General features: G+C 39.2%; 2 protein-coding genes across 17 annotated transcripts in view; both read left to right on the top strand.

Moving 5' to 3' along the window:
• Nucleotides 1-6,279, top strand: part of pld1a (phospholipase D1a) — a 42,784-nt gene extending 36,505 nt beyond the window's left edge. For both annotated transcript variants that reach the window (XM_037746437.1, XM_037746436.1), the window contains exons 23-26: nt 109-243; nt 681-834; nt 1,059-1,176; nt 3,245-6,279. In XM_037746437.1, coding sequence (XP_037602365.1) covers nt 109-243; nt 681-834; nt 1,059-1,176; nt 3,245-3,469 — 632 coding nt within the window. In that variant the 3' untranslated portion in view covers nt 3,470-6,279. The remainder of the gene's footprint in view (nt 1-108; nt 244-680; nt 835-1,058; nt 1,177-3,244) is intronic.
• A 2,939-nt stretch (nt 6,280-9,218) lies between these two features.
• Nucleotides 9,219-17,490, top strand: part of tnika (TRAF2 and NCK interacting kinase a) — a 76,272-nt gene continuing 68,000 nt past the window's right edge. For 4 of the 15 annotated variants that reach the window (XM_037747199.1, XM_037747197.1, XM_037747198.1 and 1 more), the window contains exon 1: nt 9,223-9,661. In XM_037747199.1, coding sequence (XP_037603127.1) covers nt 9,605-9,661 — 57 coding nt within the window. In that variant the 5' untranslated portion in view covers nt 9,223-9,604. Of the gene's footprint in view, nt 9,662-17,490 lie in introns of all 15 variants that reach the window. The other 11 variants (XM_037747193.1, XM_037747192.1, XM_037747190.1 and 8 more) reach the window with 6 other exon arrangements.

Raw genomic sequence — 17,490 nt, 5'->3', positions numbered from 1 at the left:
TACTTAATATTAAGGTTAGAGTTGGAAAAGTGCAAATATTCTTCTAATTTCATCTTGTTTTTTGTGTTTTTTTCTCTCCTCTCCTCTCCTCCTCCTCTCTTCTCCCAGTGGACGACCACTGGATGAACTACATCTCCTTCGCTGGCCTGCGGACTCACGCTGAGCTGGAGGGACGCCTGGTCACCGAGCTCATCTACGTCCACAGCAAGATGCTCATCGCTGACGACAACACAGTCATCATCGGTCAGTCTCTCGTCTGCTCTCTCACGTTCTGTCTCTCGTGTTGTTTTCACCTACTACTATTTGAGGCATCTAGCCTCGCTGCCTTGACACCATTGATATGTGAGAAATCAAAAAATCGGGCTCCATTTCTGTATCTTTCGCCATGTGTGCAGCTAAAACAATGTGCATACAAATAATGTAGTGACTGCTGCAACATAGCTTTGCTGCGCCCTCTGCTGGCTGTTAAGTTACAGCTCACTCTCACTAACAACAATAAACAAATCAAAAGATTGAAAATGTTTCCTACAATAAATGCTCTCCTTTCTCTTTTTTCTTTTTTAGACATATACTATAATTTTTCTCTCAGAATTTATACAGACACTATTATTAAGATTATTAAGATGTAATGCTACCAGTGAGATTCAGCTTCTATCCTTTGTCCTGCGTGTTTGTCTCAGGTTCTGCTAACATCAACGACAGAAGCATGCTGGGTAAGCGCGACAGCGAGGTGGCGGTGATCATCGAGGACTCTGAAAAGGTCGCTGCGGTGATGGACGGACAGGAGTATGAAGCGGGACCCTACGCTCTTCGGCTTCGCATCGAATGCTTCAGGTGTTTGTGTGTGTGAATGAGAAAGAGAGATGTGTTTAAGGAGCATGTTATAATCTAGTGGAAATCTTTTAATAGATTTGTTTTTCCATCCACATCCCCACACAATCCATTACAAATACCACTGTACAGTCTTTGTGGCTTCATCTGACTGAAACATTTACAAACAAATAAAGTTTCTTAATGAATGTACTTTATTTCTCATCTATCTTCTCTCTCTTGAACAGGACTATCCTTGGAGGTCACACCGACACCAGTATTGACGTGTCTGACCCCATCAGCGATCACTTCTATAAAGAGGTGTGGATGAGCACAGCTGGCCGCAACGACACCATCTATGAGAAGGTACAGTATGGACGGGTGTGATGGTTTAGGGGGACATTTTCCATTCATCAGTCATCAGGCTTTAGGAGGAATTAGCACATGTGCCAGATGGTGCATTTTACAGATGCTGTAACTGAGACATAAATTGCAGATGTCATCTATTTAAGAAAATATATATATATATAACAAGTCAGCGGGTAAATTTGAGAAAGCAAATTTAAGGATTCACTGAAGAGTCAGGCATACGATATATGTGGTGATCATTTTGTTATATTCAATCACAATAATTTCCTCCTGTGCTCAAAAATTCAACAAGACTAAAAAAACGAAAGAACAATTTGGAAAAATAGAAAATCGAAATTGCTATAAATCCTTACCACTAGTGGAGCCAGAGGAATGGGCATGTTGTTAACTAAATCACAAGCTGTGCTTTCCAATACCCGTACTACCATACTATTAAGTACACCAGAAAAATATGTAGTATGTCCCAATACACAGTATATCAAATGCAGTATGCCAAAAATACCAGGATGTCCTACTACATCCGGTTGCATTTTGCAGTATGCAAGCCAGCTTGCTTTTCAGTCTCTTCTGACCCACAATCCTCTGCACAGCGGATATATAAGCAAGAGGGTCAAGGCGCAATGTTATGATGAAGTTGTATGTCCCAATTGTATGCATACTTCATGCAAGCTGCAGTATGTACTAAAAGTAAAAAGAAAAAGTATGTGATTTATGTTGCCAAGGATTTATCCTCTGTGCAGCAGCCTTTTTGGGACATTTCAGACTCAGTTTTCCTCCCCAAAGTCATTGGGATTTGTCCTCAGGGAAACTTGAATACTAGTGCCAAATATCATGGAAGTCCATCCAATAGTTGATGAGATATTTCACCATCAACCATGACAGCCCCGCCAACATTACTTTCCCAAGAGCTATCTACAAGACTGGCTAAAGACTGAGTGACTAGTGCTTCAGTTAAAGACAGCTGTATGTTAACAGTACATACTGTACGTGTATGGCAAGTCGTTTTAACATTTAATCGAACCACATTCCCATCTGTAATTACATTTTAGATATCCATAAGAGGATTTCTCCTTGTCAGAATGGCAATTAAAGATATCCACAGTAACATATGTATTTCAACATATCTACAACTTCGATTGTACTAATCAAAATTAAATTTAAGATATCTTTAAATCCTTAGTATAGGTGGCCATTTTGACATTTAATAGCTAGACAGGATATTTATTGCAGATATCTGTAATTTAATTCTTCCTAGTCAAAAAGAACATTTCAGATATCCATAATAACATTTTTTTCTATCCACAATTGTCATTTTAGATATCCATAATGTCTTTCTTCCTAGGAAAAATGTACAAGAATTGCAGTTTTGATATTTAGAATGAACATTCTTGATCTGTAATATAATTCGTACTTGGAAAAATCGTCAATCCAATTGTTAGTAGTCATAACTGAAGTGAGCCATTTTGGCATTTCATTATCTTCTTGTATATCCAGCACAGATACCCACAATAAATTTGTGAACAGAATGTTCATATTAGATATAAAGAATGCAATTGTAGATAACTGAACTTAAAAGCCCAATACACATCATCAGCAAAAGAGATGTCAAAATGATGTTGTGGATGTCTAAAATGTTCATTTTGAGTAGGAAGAATTGAATTACGGATGTGTGCAATACATATCCAGTTTAATTATTAAATGTTAAAACTAGGGTTGTATATTGATTAAAGTTCAACAACAGCTGTCAGTGTGCTGACTTGACTATGACTTGCCTCAAACTGCATGTGATTATCATAAAGTGGAACCCATTTTTAGAGGTCAAGTGTCAAATGTCTGTGACAGTTTTTCCTCACCAAGTTTGGAGTGTTATTAAACCTCCTTCGCGACAAGCTAGTATGACATCTGGCTTTAAAACTGATCTCGCCACAACCTCTGAAAGATCGATTGCATTAATGCGTTAAAAATGTTTTTGCAATTAAAACAAATTTGCTTTAACACATTTTTTTTTTACTTTGACAGCCCTAGTTGAAACGGTTTGCAATAACACATGTGTGTTTTTCTGCAGGTATTCCGTTGCCTCCCGTCGTCCCTGGTGAGGAACATGTCGGAGCTGGAGCAGTACCAGTCCAAACCGGGTTTGGCCCAGACCGACCTGGCCCGTGCTCAGGAGGAGCTGCGCAAAATCCGAGGCTTCCTGGTCCAGTTTCCTCTGGACTTCCTGTCTGAGGAGAACCTCATGCCCTCTGTTGGAACGAAGGAGTCCATGGTACCAACTGAGATCTGGACATAAAGGATGGGCCACCACTGCCAGCCACTTGCACATCGGAATTTTTTAACTGTTCCTTGAGGGAAGTATCTGGATTGTAGTTGTCATCAAATGTTTAATATGGGATTATTGGAGAGATGGCCTTTAATCCAGAGATGAGAGTCTCCTCTGGATTGATAGGACTGCCGGGCATTGACAAATCTCTCAAATCTGTTTTCTACTGAAGAACACTAAACCGTAGTCACAGCACAGCTTACAGTATTTGGGTAAGCAGCATTAACACTTTTGGGATGTATGAAGAAAAAAAAGATATGACACTCGAGACTGCATTCAAGCTGTGGAGATGATAAACAGCCACGTGAACTTTGGGTTTTGGGAATCAACTCAACGCTGCACCCTTAGACCTTTGGACTGTTGGAAAAGCTCGTAAGACAGCGAGGATTTCTAAGGAACCAGGGTGAGGCGCTCGTAAAATGTTTGGCTCTTAGTTTTAAAACGATGACAGAGATGGCGATGCATGTGATTCACTGAGTTTGTGGCTGTATGCTCGTGAGGTGCATTAGTGCTACGTACGCTGTTAATGAGCTCACAGAGGAGCTACTGTGGTTATCTCAGATGCGTCTTAAGGATCTCTTCTGTAAAACAAATCCAACAACATGTGATCGCTCTTTTACTGTTCAGCACAGAGAGAGAGTTTCGCCGATTCAACAGTGGTGCATGATTTTACTAACTGTGCTCAAATCTTGTTAACACGATTGCTATGATGCATGTACCAATCACATCTCTGAGACATTATATTTCCTGTCGAAGGTGTTTTGTGACGGATAATTGTCAGACTGAACTGCTGCAATCAAAGTGGAACTGTGTTGAGCTGACCCCGGTACAAAAGCTACAGTACATTCAGAGGATGATGGCTGAGGGTGTACGATTAAAGGAAGCAGTGTAAAATGGTAAAAACCAGAGAGGTTGGATGAGACAATCGGCCCACACGTTCAAAGGAGTCATTTCCTGTTTGCTCAGCAGATGGTGCTAGCTTTTCAAAAATACAGCTTGTGTACAGCGGCCCTTTCAGTTCTCCCGTCTATTTTTCTCTCAGTCTTTATGATGACGGCTTTGTATTAAAGTGCAGAAAAACAGTGTTTGAAACGATATAAACAATGAACATAAAATCAATATTTTCCATTTAGCATGCAACTGGTGCCAGAGGCAGAACTGTCATATGAAGATACAGTTTGAAATCGCTTGTTACTGTACGTTTCCTGGCAGTTCCTAGTGGTTTTCTTGATGAAGCTTTTTACTCAGAGTGAAAAATAAAATATTTATAATGTAACACAGCCTGTATATCTGTCAAGGGGAAACTACGTTTTTTCTAGGGATTCTTATGGTATCTGACCTACAGCAGTGGTTCTCAACCTTATTGCGTCGCGACCCCTCAAGAATAATCAGGTTGGTGTTCGCGACCCTCCCACCTGGCGTAAACAGCTGTTTCTACGCACCACCACCTGCTGATTTTGAGGGATTATTATGAGTATTCTGATTGATTAATTAATTAACTGTCAAATAATGCTTTGTTTGTGATGACAGCCAGCATCTAGGCGTTGTCCAATGTGCTCCAGGCATTGTGGATTTCTTATTCATTTGGGAAATCCCCATCCGAAACTCACGTGCACACACACTTTGACTCTCACAAACACACTATAAAATATATTTTTAGGCAATTTATATCACTGGATCAGGCGATATAATGTAATAAACCATTCCCCAGTCTAAAATATGTTATTTTACTTACAATGTCATTTAATTTCTTTCTTCGCAACCCCTGGAAATGATCTTGCAACCCCCTTCGGGGTCTCGACCCCCAGGTTGAGAACCACTGACCTACCGTATGGGGCAATTGTCCTAATTGAATATTTGAATATGTGAATGTATGGACTCCATGTTACCTGATTTGTTTTAATTTTGAATATTTGTCACTTGTTTGATCACCAACATCTTTTTTTTATTTTATTTAACCTTTATTTAACCAGGGCAGGTTATGTTTTTTAAATATTTTATTTAGATTAGCAATCTCTTCCTCAAGGGAGTCCTGGCCAAGATAAAGTGAAGTTATAGAGACACTCTCAGCACATAGTTGGTTAAATGATTTTCACACGAAGGTTATTAAAACAACTAAGGCTAGACTGACAGCTGCCGGGAAGAGGTGTCATGTAAATCAACATCAGCAGTTTCCTTTGGCAGAGCTCCTCTGGATTCTCACGAAAGGCCCACAAAGTCTTTAAGTAATAAACACCTGACTTGTGAATCAACACCTGACATGTGAATCACTGGTATTTATTCAACAGAAGTAGATAATAACTTCCAGTGCATGGGATCTAATAATGTTTTTTTTTGGTTGTTTTTTTAATGGGACCAGGAAATTGATGAATGTTCGCTGAAGTGATAATGACTGGAAACGCCACAGTTTTGCTTTTCAATTTGTACTGATTTTGACATCACTGTATTGTTTACGCTTGCTGTATTTGTCTATAAAATATAAATCATTTAACATTCTTTAAACATGTTTTTTTTTTTTTTAATGTACGGCATGTTTGTATGGATGGTAGTGGATTTGTAACTGAATGTTTCTTTATCATAACCATCATGCAGCAGTCTTTTCTGTCAACTATCTGTAAATCCCTTTTGCCTAAATTCAGCTGATCTTGCTTCCACTGTTTATATGCAATACATTATGTTTTTTGTACATTTGAAAGTATTTCTAATTTCTGTCTGTTCATTTAACACAGTGTAACTCATAATTTAAACGGTTAACAAATAAAATTATCTTTGACATTTTTGTTTCTTTCAGTCGCAAATTGAGAACCAAATTAACGTACAAACATTGTTTTTTATTGAATAATTTGATTGTAGTTAATTTTTTTTTTGAGAAATCAAATGTTTTGCTCCTACTTTTATTTCAGCTCTTCAACTTTAATGTAATCAATGCAAAAAAAAACTAAAATACAAAAGCTGTGATTGTGTAATAGGCACAAACTTCAGTTTAGTAGTTTAGCTATAGGTTCTCAAATGCACCAGGAGTTTAAAAAGGACATAAACACTTTACAATGGCTGTGTATTAGTACAACAGACCCTCTGTTTAATGAACCAAGTATTAAAATATAAAAGTAATGGAGAATTTCTACTGTGTTTTGCTGCTTAAATCGCATACAATGGACACTTTCAAACACACATGGAGCTGCTGATTCCCGTGGAATCCACAGTCAGTGACAATTCTTATGTAAAATAACCAGAACCGTAAAAGCAGGCCATCTGAATTTCTTTTTAATTTCCTAAACCACAAACCTGAAATACTGGGTGGAACTGGGAAATTATACTTTTAACGATCATCATTGCTGACATACAGAATGACAATCCCTGGGAAACACTTGAGGAAATAGAGGCTTAATTAAAGAAAGGTTTGCCAGTCGAAGGATGAATTCTGTGGGAAACTGCTCACACCTGCAGAGCAACCAGTGTGTATACAATTTAAGTCTTTGATGCAACTGGGTCATTCATTTAGTTCGTCCTTCCCTTCCTTGGAAAACGTCCCATTTGTTTAGTGACAGTTGACGTGTTATTGCAAAGCAGTGCGAGCAACACCACATTCTCACGTCAGCTGCCTAATGTTTTCTACATAAGTAGACAGGTATTCATCTGTACCAGGTAACTCCACTCTCTCTCACTAGTTAACAAATCTGGTTTCTTGTTGCATTGCTTACATTTCGTCAAATTTAGTGGCTCCTAAATTGGGGATTAGGGTTCCCTCAAAAGTTATTTTTATCCTTGACAGAGTAAGAATATTTTAAATATATGTTCCCACTCATAATGACTTCCACTATTACTCAGCCTGTGAAAACAGTGATGTTTGTCTCTGTCTCTGAGTCACCCAACCAGTGGTTGGATACATTTACTCAAGTATTGTACTTAAGTACAAATTTGAGGTTCTTGTACTTTACTTGAATATTTCCATTTTATGCAACTTTACACTTCTACACTACTACATTTTTGGAGAGAAATATTGTACTTTTTACTCCACTACATTTATTTGATAACTTAAATTACCTACTTACTTTGCTGATTAAGATTATTAACACAAAATATAAATCAACTAAAAAATTATGATTATTATAGATAAAGCTACCCAGCAGTTCATTAGGTAATTAAAATTAGCCCCACTTTTACCTGCTCCAACGTTAGAGTGATGAACACATGAATACATCAATAATTGTAATTAAGTAATATAACATTATTCTGAAATGGGCCATTCTGAATATTGAGTACTTTTACTTTTAAGTATATTTTCATGACAATACTTTTGTACTTTTACATAAGTACGATTTTGAATGCAGGACTTTTACTTGTAATGGAGTATTTTTTATCAGTAAAATATCTGAATACTTCTTCCCCTACTGCCCCCAACTTTATGAAAGTGCAATACTAAATTGCTGGAGTACCCCTTTAACACCAAATCTAGTTGTTTAGTTGCCAATTCAATAGCTTAACAATACCTTTCATAACAATTATATTTTGACTGTGTCATCTTAAATGTTATTTTTGATCTCATAAATTGTGTAGTTGTTTTACTGAAGTGGATTGCATGTCTATCCATATATACATATAGTATATATATATATATATATATATACTGTATATATATGTATATATATAAATATATATACATATATATATATAAAATAGAGTTAGAATATCTCTCTCTCTATATATATATATATGTATATATATATATTTACAATGTTTCTCCTACATTCATCAATAGTTATATATATATATATATATATATATATATAACTATTGATGAATATCTTTCTCTCTCTCTCTCTTTATATATATATATATATATATATATATATTCTAACTCTAACTCTATATATTCTAACTCTATTACTCTCTAAAGTTTCCAAAAACTTGCGGTACAAAAAATACTAGTTATCAACTGGGGAAGTTTCATTGCGGTATCTACTAGTTCAATGTTTTACCCTATTCACTTGGGGTGTCTCCCCTTAAATTATATTTGTTTCTTAAATTAAATTTTAAAAAAAAAACTCCACCCATAATAAAAGGATAGATAATTTCTATTATCTCAAAATAAATCAATAATATCAATACATATAAATAAGTATCTTAAAAACATTTCTGAAAACGTCCTCATGTCATGTTTAATTAATGAAGTCTAATTATTTTTTGATATGTTTAGATATAATTTATTTTCTGCTGTACTGCTTTTTGTATGTATTTCATTGTTTTTATTGGATTGTTTTCCACTGTTTGGTTAGGCTTTTTTTCTGCAAATGTTGTGTACTTCTTGTAAATTGTTTACCTTTTGTTGTATTTTTAAAATTATGTTAGTTTGGATTTTTTTTTTTTACTGTTTTTTTTCTCCTGAAGTTGGTAGGGGGAGGTCCTTTGTATAAATAAGCCTGTGGCTTCTTGACCTCTCCTGACACATTTCTTGTTTTGTTTTTGACTGGATTTTGTGCAGTTTTATATATGTAATAAAATAAAATAAATAAATAAATGTCTTCAGGGTGACATCATACATCATTTAATAATAATATCATCAGTAGTTAAGTGAGGGGTCGTTGGAGGAGAGAGAGTTTAGTTAGGGAGTCCTCTGTTGTCTCCTCTCAGCCTCAGCTAACCCCGCCCTGGAGCAGAGCAGGCGTGGTTTGGAGGCAGTAGGCAGTGCGCTCTTCCTCCTCCTCCTCCTCCTCCTCCTCTATATTCACTGGCTGTCACACAGCAGCAGCAGCAGCAGCAGCTTCCAGGACAAGCGAGCAGCACAAGCAGCAGCAGCAGCAGCAGTAGCAGCAGCACTAATCCACTTTTCCACCGCGCTTCACCTTCCTTCTTCCTCCGCTCCTCCAGCCCGCAGACAGACAGACATGATGGACCTGGAGGTGCGTAAACACGCGGCTCTCCTGCTTCCCATCCTCTCCGCGGCCGAGCTCCTCTAGCTGTGCTCTGCTGCTGACCCGAAGGACACTGGTATTCTTTATACAGAGAGAGACAGAGACAGAAGCAGCAGAAAGAGGGACCACACAGTCGTGACAGCAGAGGCCGTTTCAGGATAACAGAGAGCGGCTTTTTGTGCCCTCCATCATCATGGCGACTGACTCTCCGGCTCGGAGTCTGGATGAAATCGACCTCTCTGCTTTGAGGGTAAGATTTAACATTTTTTTTTTTTTTTTTTTTACATTTTTTTTTTTTTTTACACTTCTTCTTTTTTACACTTCTTCATGTGAGAGAAACTGGTGTGCACCTGATTCCCTGAATAGCAACCCAGGCAGAGGAGAGGCTGCAAAAAGGAGGATGTGTGGGAGGCCACCACAAATGTGTCAGATTATAGATCAAATTATATATAGACATTAAATAACCTGACAGCTGCATCATGCTTATATCTTTTATTTTGTATTTATTTAACCTTTATTTAACTCATTGAGATTAAAAAATCTCTTTTCCAAGAGTGTCCTGGCCAAGATAGATAGGCAGCACTCACACGGTTGCAGACATAAAACAAACAAACATAACAATTGAAAACGAAGACAAAGGGCAAAAATTACAGAATCAGAATTACTATCTTCATTCAAGTCAGTATAACAGGACGGTTTGATAGTGTGTGTGTGATGCTGAGTTTAGCTGCTGGGATTATGCTGACCTGGATATAGAGGAGGGTTGTATGTCTCTTTTTTTTTTTTTTATTATAGGCCTATTTCTATTCAGACAGCAGAGGAATTTAACCTAGTTCACCCACACACACTGCTGCCAGACTTGTGTGTTATAGTGCAATTTTTTTTATTTATCCAGAATCCTCATCCTCCTTTATGGTAAACTAGTTGCTGTTTTTGGAGCTATACTACTCTGTCTGTGTGTGTGACTACCTACCTACCTACCTACTTGTAGTCTCCATCAAAGCTTTTGCATGCTGCAATAGCCAGTTCTTTTGTTCATCCAGTGCCTGCAAAAACCACAACACACACTCACAGACACACACACACAGCCTCCTGCGCTTGTGTTTATGCATGAATATACCCATGTTCTCGCTTCGCTGGGCATGGTGTGTGTTATTCTGAATGTATGGTAAGTAAGGGATGCTGCACATGAGAAAAAGGGCTCCAGCTGAAGACCTGTTTGCTGCACGCACACACACACACACAATGCAGTTGTTGTCTGCTTCACCTGTTTCCATGTCTGCTTTTTGTGTCTCTTTCTTTCTCTCTGTTCATGTCTCTCTGTTTCTGCTGGAGTCACAACTGCTCATCCATCTAACCTAGCTCATCCTTTGTCCATCAGTTTTATCGCCCGTTTTTCCCAGCGTCTTGTCCGTGTGACTGACTGAATGCACCTCCCCGTCTATATCTGCCAGCCGCCCTGTCTCTTAGCGTTTGCCTCTCTCTGCCCACCTCCCCGATGAAGAGTAATGTTCACACAGGGGTTTGAGGTGGATGAAATGTCGATAACAAATGCTACTTTTGAGGTTTACAACCTGCAGCGTGTGCAGTGGTGGTGTGTTTTCACCAGGATGTTATTGGAGGTAGAATGGAAAGGAGAACATGAAAGAAGAAGAAGAGAGGGAGAGTGAGACAGACAGACAGGGAGATGAAGAGGGAATGAGGAAGAGGAAGGAAGTGTCTGTGCATTGGGAGTCAGCCCATGCTTGTCCTGTTGTCTCAGAGGCGTAATGTCAAGCGCACACGTCTCTCACTGTGACTCGGGCAGATACAAGGACACACGCACACATAGAAATGCTCCCATTTGTTTTTACATGGCACGGTCATGTGTTTATTTGAGTAGTCTCATCAATAGTGATCATTTGACACCCCCTTTTATGTATAGTGATGTAATGTGTACACTCATAGCGTATTACCAGGAAGAGAATAAGCCGTAAAGTTCCTTTGGGCAACATGACATCTCAAAGATCCGTATGTCAAGTCAAGTTCATTTTATTTGTGTAGCCCAAAATCACAAATTTGCTTCAGGGGACTTTACAGTCCGTACATGATACCTATCCTTTACAGTACAACCCTCTCATCGGATAACGAAAAAAACAAGTTTCAACAGGGGAAAAAAATTGGAAGAAACCTCAGGAAGAGCAACGGAGGAGGGATCCCTCTTCCAAGACGGACAGACGTGCAATAGATGTCGTGTGTACAGAGTAACAACATAATGGAAATACAACATAGACAATCCATGTGACAAAACTTGATATAATGAGAAACGTATATGAGAAGATGGATCCAGGAGGATGTCAAGCAGATAGAGGCTGAGCAACACGACCTCCTCTCCACCATGGAACCTAGAGAGAGGACCAGGTTTTAGTTTTTAGTTCACAGTTGCTTGGTAATGTGGGACATAAACAACAGAGGGTTATTGAGAGGCAGTGGCTTAGAATTAATATTATTCTCGTCAGCAGGACAACTGAGATCGACCCGCCCACTGAATCATAAAAGAACAACTAACTAATTGAAAGTTAGAGCAAAAAGATGAGTTTAGAGTTTGGATTTAAAGGCCTCCACAGAATCAGACTGTCTGATGTCCATAGGGAGGTTATTCCAGAGGAAGGGGGCTCGATAAGAAAAGATTTCTTTTTCACTCTGGGGACAGACAGGAGCCCTGTATTCTGAGAGCGGAGAGTCCCGATTGGAGCATATACGTATGGATTGTTAGAATATGATTTGTTCAAAGAATGAGGCTTTTGTAAAGTCTTTAACCTCTAAAACTCTTCCGGCCGGCCAATAGGTGCCTCGTTTCACCGTGCAGCCGAGCTTTGTGTCAACCCAAATGTCTTAACTTTTAGTTGCGATCCCAAAGATATTGGATGAAATTGTGCAGCCATCTTCAGTTTGAATATCCCCCCTCAGTGTAATCACACCACATAGCTTCAACAGTCAAGAGTTGGAACAACAAACCAAAAACAGGACAGAACAGGACAACTTGATGTTGATGGATTTGGCAGTGCATACAGTGGAACTATATCTATTCCACAGAAGTGTTTTTGTTCTCTCTCCTCCTCAAATACGTTTCCCAAATTCTAGGGAATCGTCTTAATTTCAATGTTAGTACGGTGGAAGTTTCGATGGAACCAAAGATTAATTCCTCAACATGTCTGGACGGCATCTAGTTACAGCGCACACTCTTTCTCTACCTCCGTCTCTCTCTATCTCTCCATCTGCACTGTTCCACTTCTGTTCCCGTCCTTCACATTTTTCCATCTTTCCATCGTGTATTTTGACTTATCATGAAACCCCCCCAACTCCCCTCCCCCTCCCAACACACACACACACACACACACACATACACAATCTCAGATGAGTGTACAGTTAACCACTGGACTGGCTAGACAGGAAGTAGGTCAGCTGGCTCTGACGAGGTGGAGAGGGGGGGTGATTATAATACTGGCATTGGTGGTGGTAATGGGGGATTATGTGTGTGTGTGTGTGTGTGTGTCTTGCTCAGCTCCTCTTGGGCACACTGACCATCTCACACACACACAAACACACATACACACACACACACACACACAAACACTGATACAAAGAGGCAGGCAGAATTGAGTGGGAAGTAGAGAGAAGTGGCTTTTTATGTTTCGCTGTCTCTGCACTTTTTCTCTTTGTATTTCTCTCTCGCTCTCTTTTCTGGTGTGCCTCGTCGGCTCGCTGCGACATTTAACTGGTGTCGCACATCAACCCCCGGCACCTGTACGGATGCTGCATGCTTCGCTCTAGTGGGAAAGGCCAAAGTCAGAGTCAGACGTAGAAATGTTCCCGGCGTTATTTGTGTGTGTGTGTGTGACTCACAATGACGACCAAAACAGGTCGAACGCTGTGGTTTTTATGCAGACAGTGTAGATCAGAGGCGTCAGAAGCACGAGTTCATCCAGTCAGCTGACGAGAGCAACAGATGGTGAACCAGCAGGAAGTATAGACGCTCACACTAGCGCATGCACACACACACACACACACTGGCGATGCATAAATGTGCTGTGCAGGGACTCAGGTGTGAGATCTGAGATGAAAGAGAGAGCCGGCGAGGATGAAGGAACGGTGACACGGTCAGAGAAAGACAGAGAGGAAAAAGACCGCAGAGAGGGATGAACGATGGATTCAGCGAGGGATTTGGAAGATGAATTGAGCTTAGAGAGACTTTAGAGGCACAATGAGAGACAGAGCGAAGAAGAAGAAGAAGAAGAAAGCGACAGAGGCTGTGCTCGGGCTAAAAGGTGGCGATGTGACCAGTGACTAAAGTAGTCCGAAGCAAAGACCCCTCTCCAGATCTCCTCCCTCCCTCCCTCCCTCCTCCATCCCCGTTGCCCAGTAAGGCCACATTCCTCGGCCCCTCACCACGGCCGCCATAGTAACGGGGCCACAGCAGTGCCCAAGGCTTACACAGAGCTTATTCATGAATAGTCTATATACTGTATGGCAGTCTGTCGCTGAGAAATGCCCCTCTCCCTCCCACCCTCCTTTCCACTCTGCCAGCCTGCTTCTAGTTGACCTATTTCCCTCCTCCTCCCTCTCAAGTCACTGATGGAGCCACATCAAGTCTTTAATTCTCTGCTGCACAAGCACAAAGATGTAACTTGGCTCTGTATGCACAAAAAATCTGCAAAATTAAATCAGTAATCAATGACATTTTTTATGTAAATGTCTTTTTGATGCCTGCTATCACCAGCTGATTTAGGAAATTAGTGATTCAGTGTATGCCAAATTCAGAAGATTTGCCCTCTTAAACATTCAGGTTGAGGACAGGTTTTGCCGGGAATATTCACTCATGCATATGAAGTGATGTCGTTCATGTTTCCAGCAAAAACACCAGTGGTTTGTAGTTAGTGTAAGCACAGCTTCTGAGCAGATAGAGTCGATTTGAAATTCAAAGAAAAAGACTTCAGACTGTCTGATTTCCTAATGATTTTGTGGAAGTGCAGCACAAAAACCCCACGAGCGAAGACGATATCAAAACATTGAAACAATTAACAAAGCTGTGATCTTCTAGATCATAACTTTGAATAATAATGCATTATGTTTCAACATGCTTTAAAGACATGCGAGAATCTATTGGTACCATCCATGTCATACTAGCTCGTCACGAAGGAGAGTAAATAACCCCTCCAAACATGCGCTAATTTTCGGCGAAGAAAGGTCCCGTGACCTCTGACCTCAAGATATGAGAATGAAAATGGGTTCTATGGGTACCCACGAGTCTCCCCTTTACAGACATGCCCACTTTATGATAATCACATGCAGTTTTGGGGCAAGTCCTATAGTCAGCACGCTGACACACTGACAGCTGTTGTTGCCTGTTGGCTTAAGTTTGCCATGTTATGATTTGAGCATATTTCTTTTATGCTAAATGCAGTACTAGTAGTTGTTTTGTTTTGTTAATTGATTTCAAGTATTTGCATAAAGCAAGCATATTTTTCCACTTCCATGTTGATGAGAGTATTAAATACTTGATAAATCTCCCTTTAAGGTACATTTTGAACGGATAAAAAATGTGTGATTCATTTGTGAATCGATTGGCAGCAGTAATTAAAACACGATCCACACTCTCCCTAACTCTCTCCGTCTTCCCTTTCCTCTCCTCTCATACACACATAGTATTACACATACTGTACACTTGATCTGAAGTGCTTGAAGGAATCATGTGCATAAACAAGTCCATAGTAGGAGCTGAATCCCTCCGTCGCGTGTGTGTGTGACTCGCGTGGTGCTGCCAGGGCAGGAAAGGCAAGAAAGATGGCTTGAAACGATGATGAAAAATTGAGATGAAGAAAAAGAGATGAATGATGAGGGGAGGAGGGGAGGGAAGGACAGAGGGATGACAGCAAAAGGTGTGAGATGACAACTTGGCAGAGACGGATGGAAGGCGAGGGAGGCGGATGGGTTCATTAGCATCACAGTCGGACAAACTCTGCGGCGCGCATCGTCGTCTTTGTCGGGGCTGTAAATCTGTGATTAAGAGTTGACTCCCGTTAATGTACTGTACATGTCTGGGTGAGACGTCCTGGGAATTACAGCATCTCCTTGTAAAAGCAAGCAGTGGTGAGCCATGTTGTTAAGTGTAAGTGGTTTTATAAGAGACAGACCCGGCCCCGGCATGACTCCTATCATCCTCTTAGGGTCTCTAATTCAATCCATCTCACTTCTCTGTAATTCACTTTCTATAGACACTAACTGCACTCACCTGGCTGCTGCCAAGTGCACGGAAACATATGCTTTATATACGCACTACAGTGGACCTGCATGATCTGGAGAGGGACCAGCCAGGGGGAGTTTTGAAAGAATTATTATTTGCTTTCTAAATACATTTTCCCCCATTTTTGAGTCTCATATAGACATTTTACTGCATTACTGACTCCACCAGACACAGAGCAGCATTAGCATTCATTTGGAGTCTTGTTTTTAGCCACCTGAGGAATTTATATTCACTATCTCTTAGCTCTGTTTTGCTGGCCACTTACATCTGAGGGTTTTTTTTCACTGTTAATGATCCACTATGTTCTATGTTTGTTGTTTGGTGCCTGGCAGGTAGCGTACAGTCAGGTTGTCAGATGTTATTGCTGAAAACGTCTACCTGCTGGAAACTAGGTTGATGAGTATGAAGGACTTCAAGTGTCACAGAAATAGTAATTTTTAAATTTAGATATTTTAATGGACAATGAAAAGATGAATTATAAAAATAGTTTACAAATTAAATATTAACCCATCAATAAATAGTATAAATTAAAAAGGGATTTACCAAAACAACATACAACAGTCAATAAGTACTAAGCGAATCGAATAGCTAATAGGAAAACAAAAAGCAGCAGAGAAATGGAAATGCAAATGGGAAAGGAAATTGCCCTTTTAAATGCCTGATTAAAATATGTATTTTTAATTCCATTATTTTTTATGAATTCATTGATATATTTTTAAATTATGTACTTATTGACTATTTTATATTGTTTTTCTAATTCCCTTTTTAATTTGAACTATTAATTAATGGATTCACATTTTATATATATTATATACAATATATACAGTATATATATATATTAATCATTCATATTTTTATTGCCCATTAAAATATCAAATAATAAATTACTAAATTACTTTGTAATTTAGTCTATTTATTTATATATTAGTAAAGGAATTTGTAAATATATGCATAGTTGGAATTTATTTTGTACAATTAGCTATTAATTAATGAAATGCTTTATTACTATCTCTGTGACACTTGTGGTCCTCCATAGACGAGAGTGCAATGATAATGAATCAAAACAGCAAAGTTGCGGTCAGACTATTATACCAAAACAATAAGCTGAAAGATGCTAAAATGCTAAGTGTTTCCCCTTTCACATCAACTATTGATCAGTGCCGTTTTAATTATCTTAACTTTATAACACTGCACTCTGTTGCAAACCCCATGTAACTGGCATGTAAGTGTGCTAAAGCAACTGTATAAATAGAATTGTTTAACTGAGGTCAGGTTGACATAGTCAAAACTTCACTCCTCTGTGAGGAAAAATTCAGTACTTAGTCTAACTTTTTAGCTGCAGGAACGCAACAGAGAACAGACTCAACAGATGAACTGATAAGAAGCTGTAGCCCTACTGTAAACAAGGAGATATGTAGTTGGTGGTATAAGTGTTAGTAGGTCTAAATTGTTCTTTTCATGACTTTACACGAACACAAAGGACAATGATATTTTGTCTATAATAAGTGCAGTTTGTTTTGAAATTGGAGTTTCTCACATCTGCACTGATTTTATTTCTGTTTTTATGGAAGTTAATATTCACCTATTGCACTATCGGTGTTTTTAACTCATAAAGCATGTTCAGATATTTACTTACGTTTTATTTCCTCTTAACCCACATGTCACGTGTTGATTTACAGATACAACGGGTGTATTTGTGTGACGGCTGCTGATAGAAATGTTTGGCCTTAAGCTGTTAAGAGAAACCTTATCATCTCCACACCTCCACATCTCATGCCAAGGTCTCTGTGGCAAAT

This window comes from Sebastes umbrosus, chromosome 16 (genome assembly GCF_015220745.1).
Source record: "Sebastes umbrosus isolate fSebUmb1 chromosome 16, fSebUmb1.pri, whole genome shotgun sequence".
Lineage (NCBI taxonomy): Eukaryota > Metazoa > Chordata > Actinopteri > Perciformes > Sebastidae > Sebastes > Sebastes umbrosus.
This window is presented reverse-complemented; position numbering and strand designations above follow the sequence as displayed.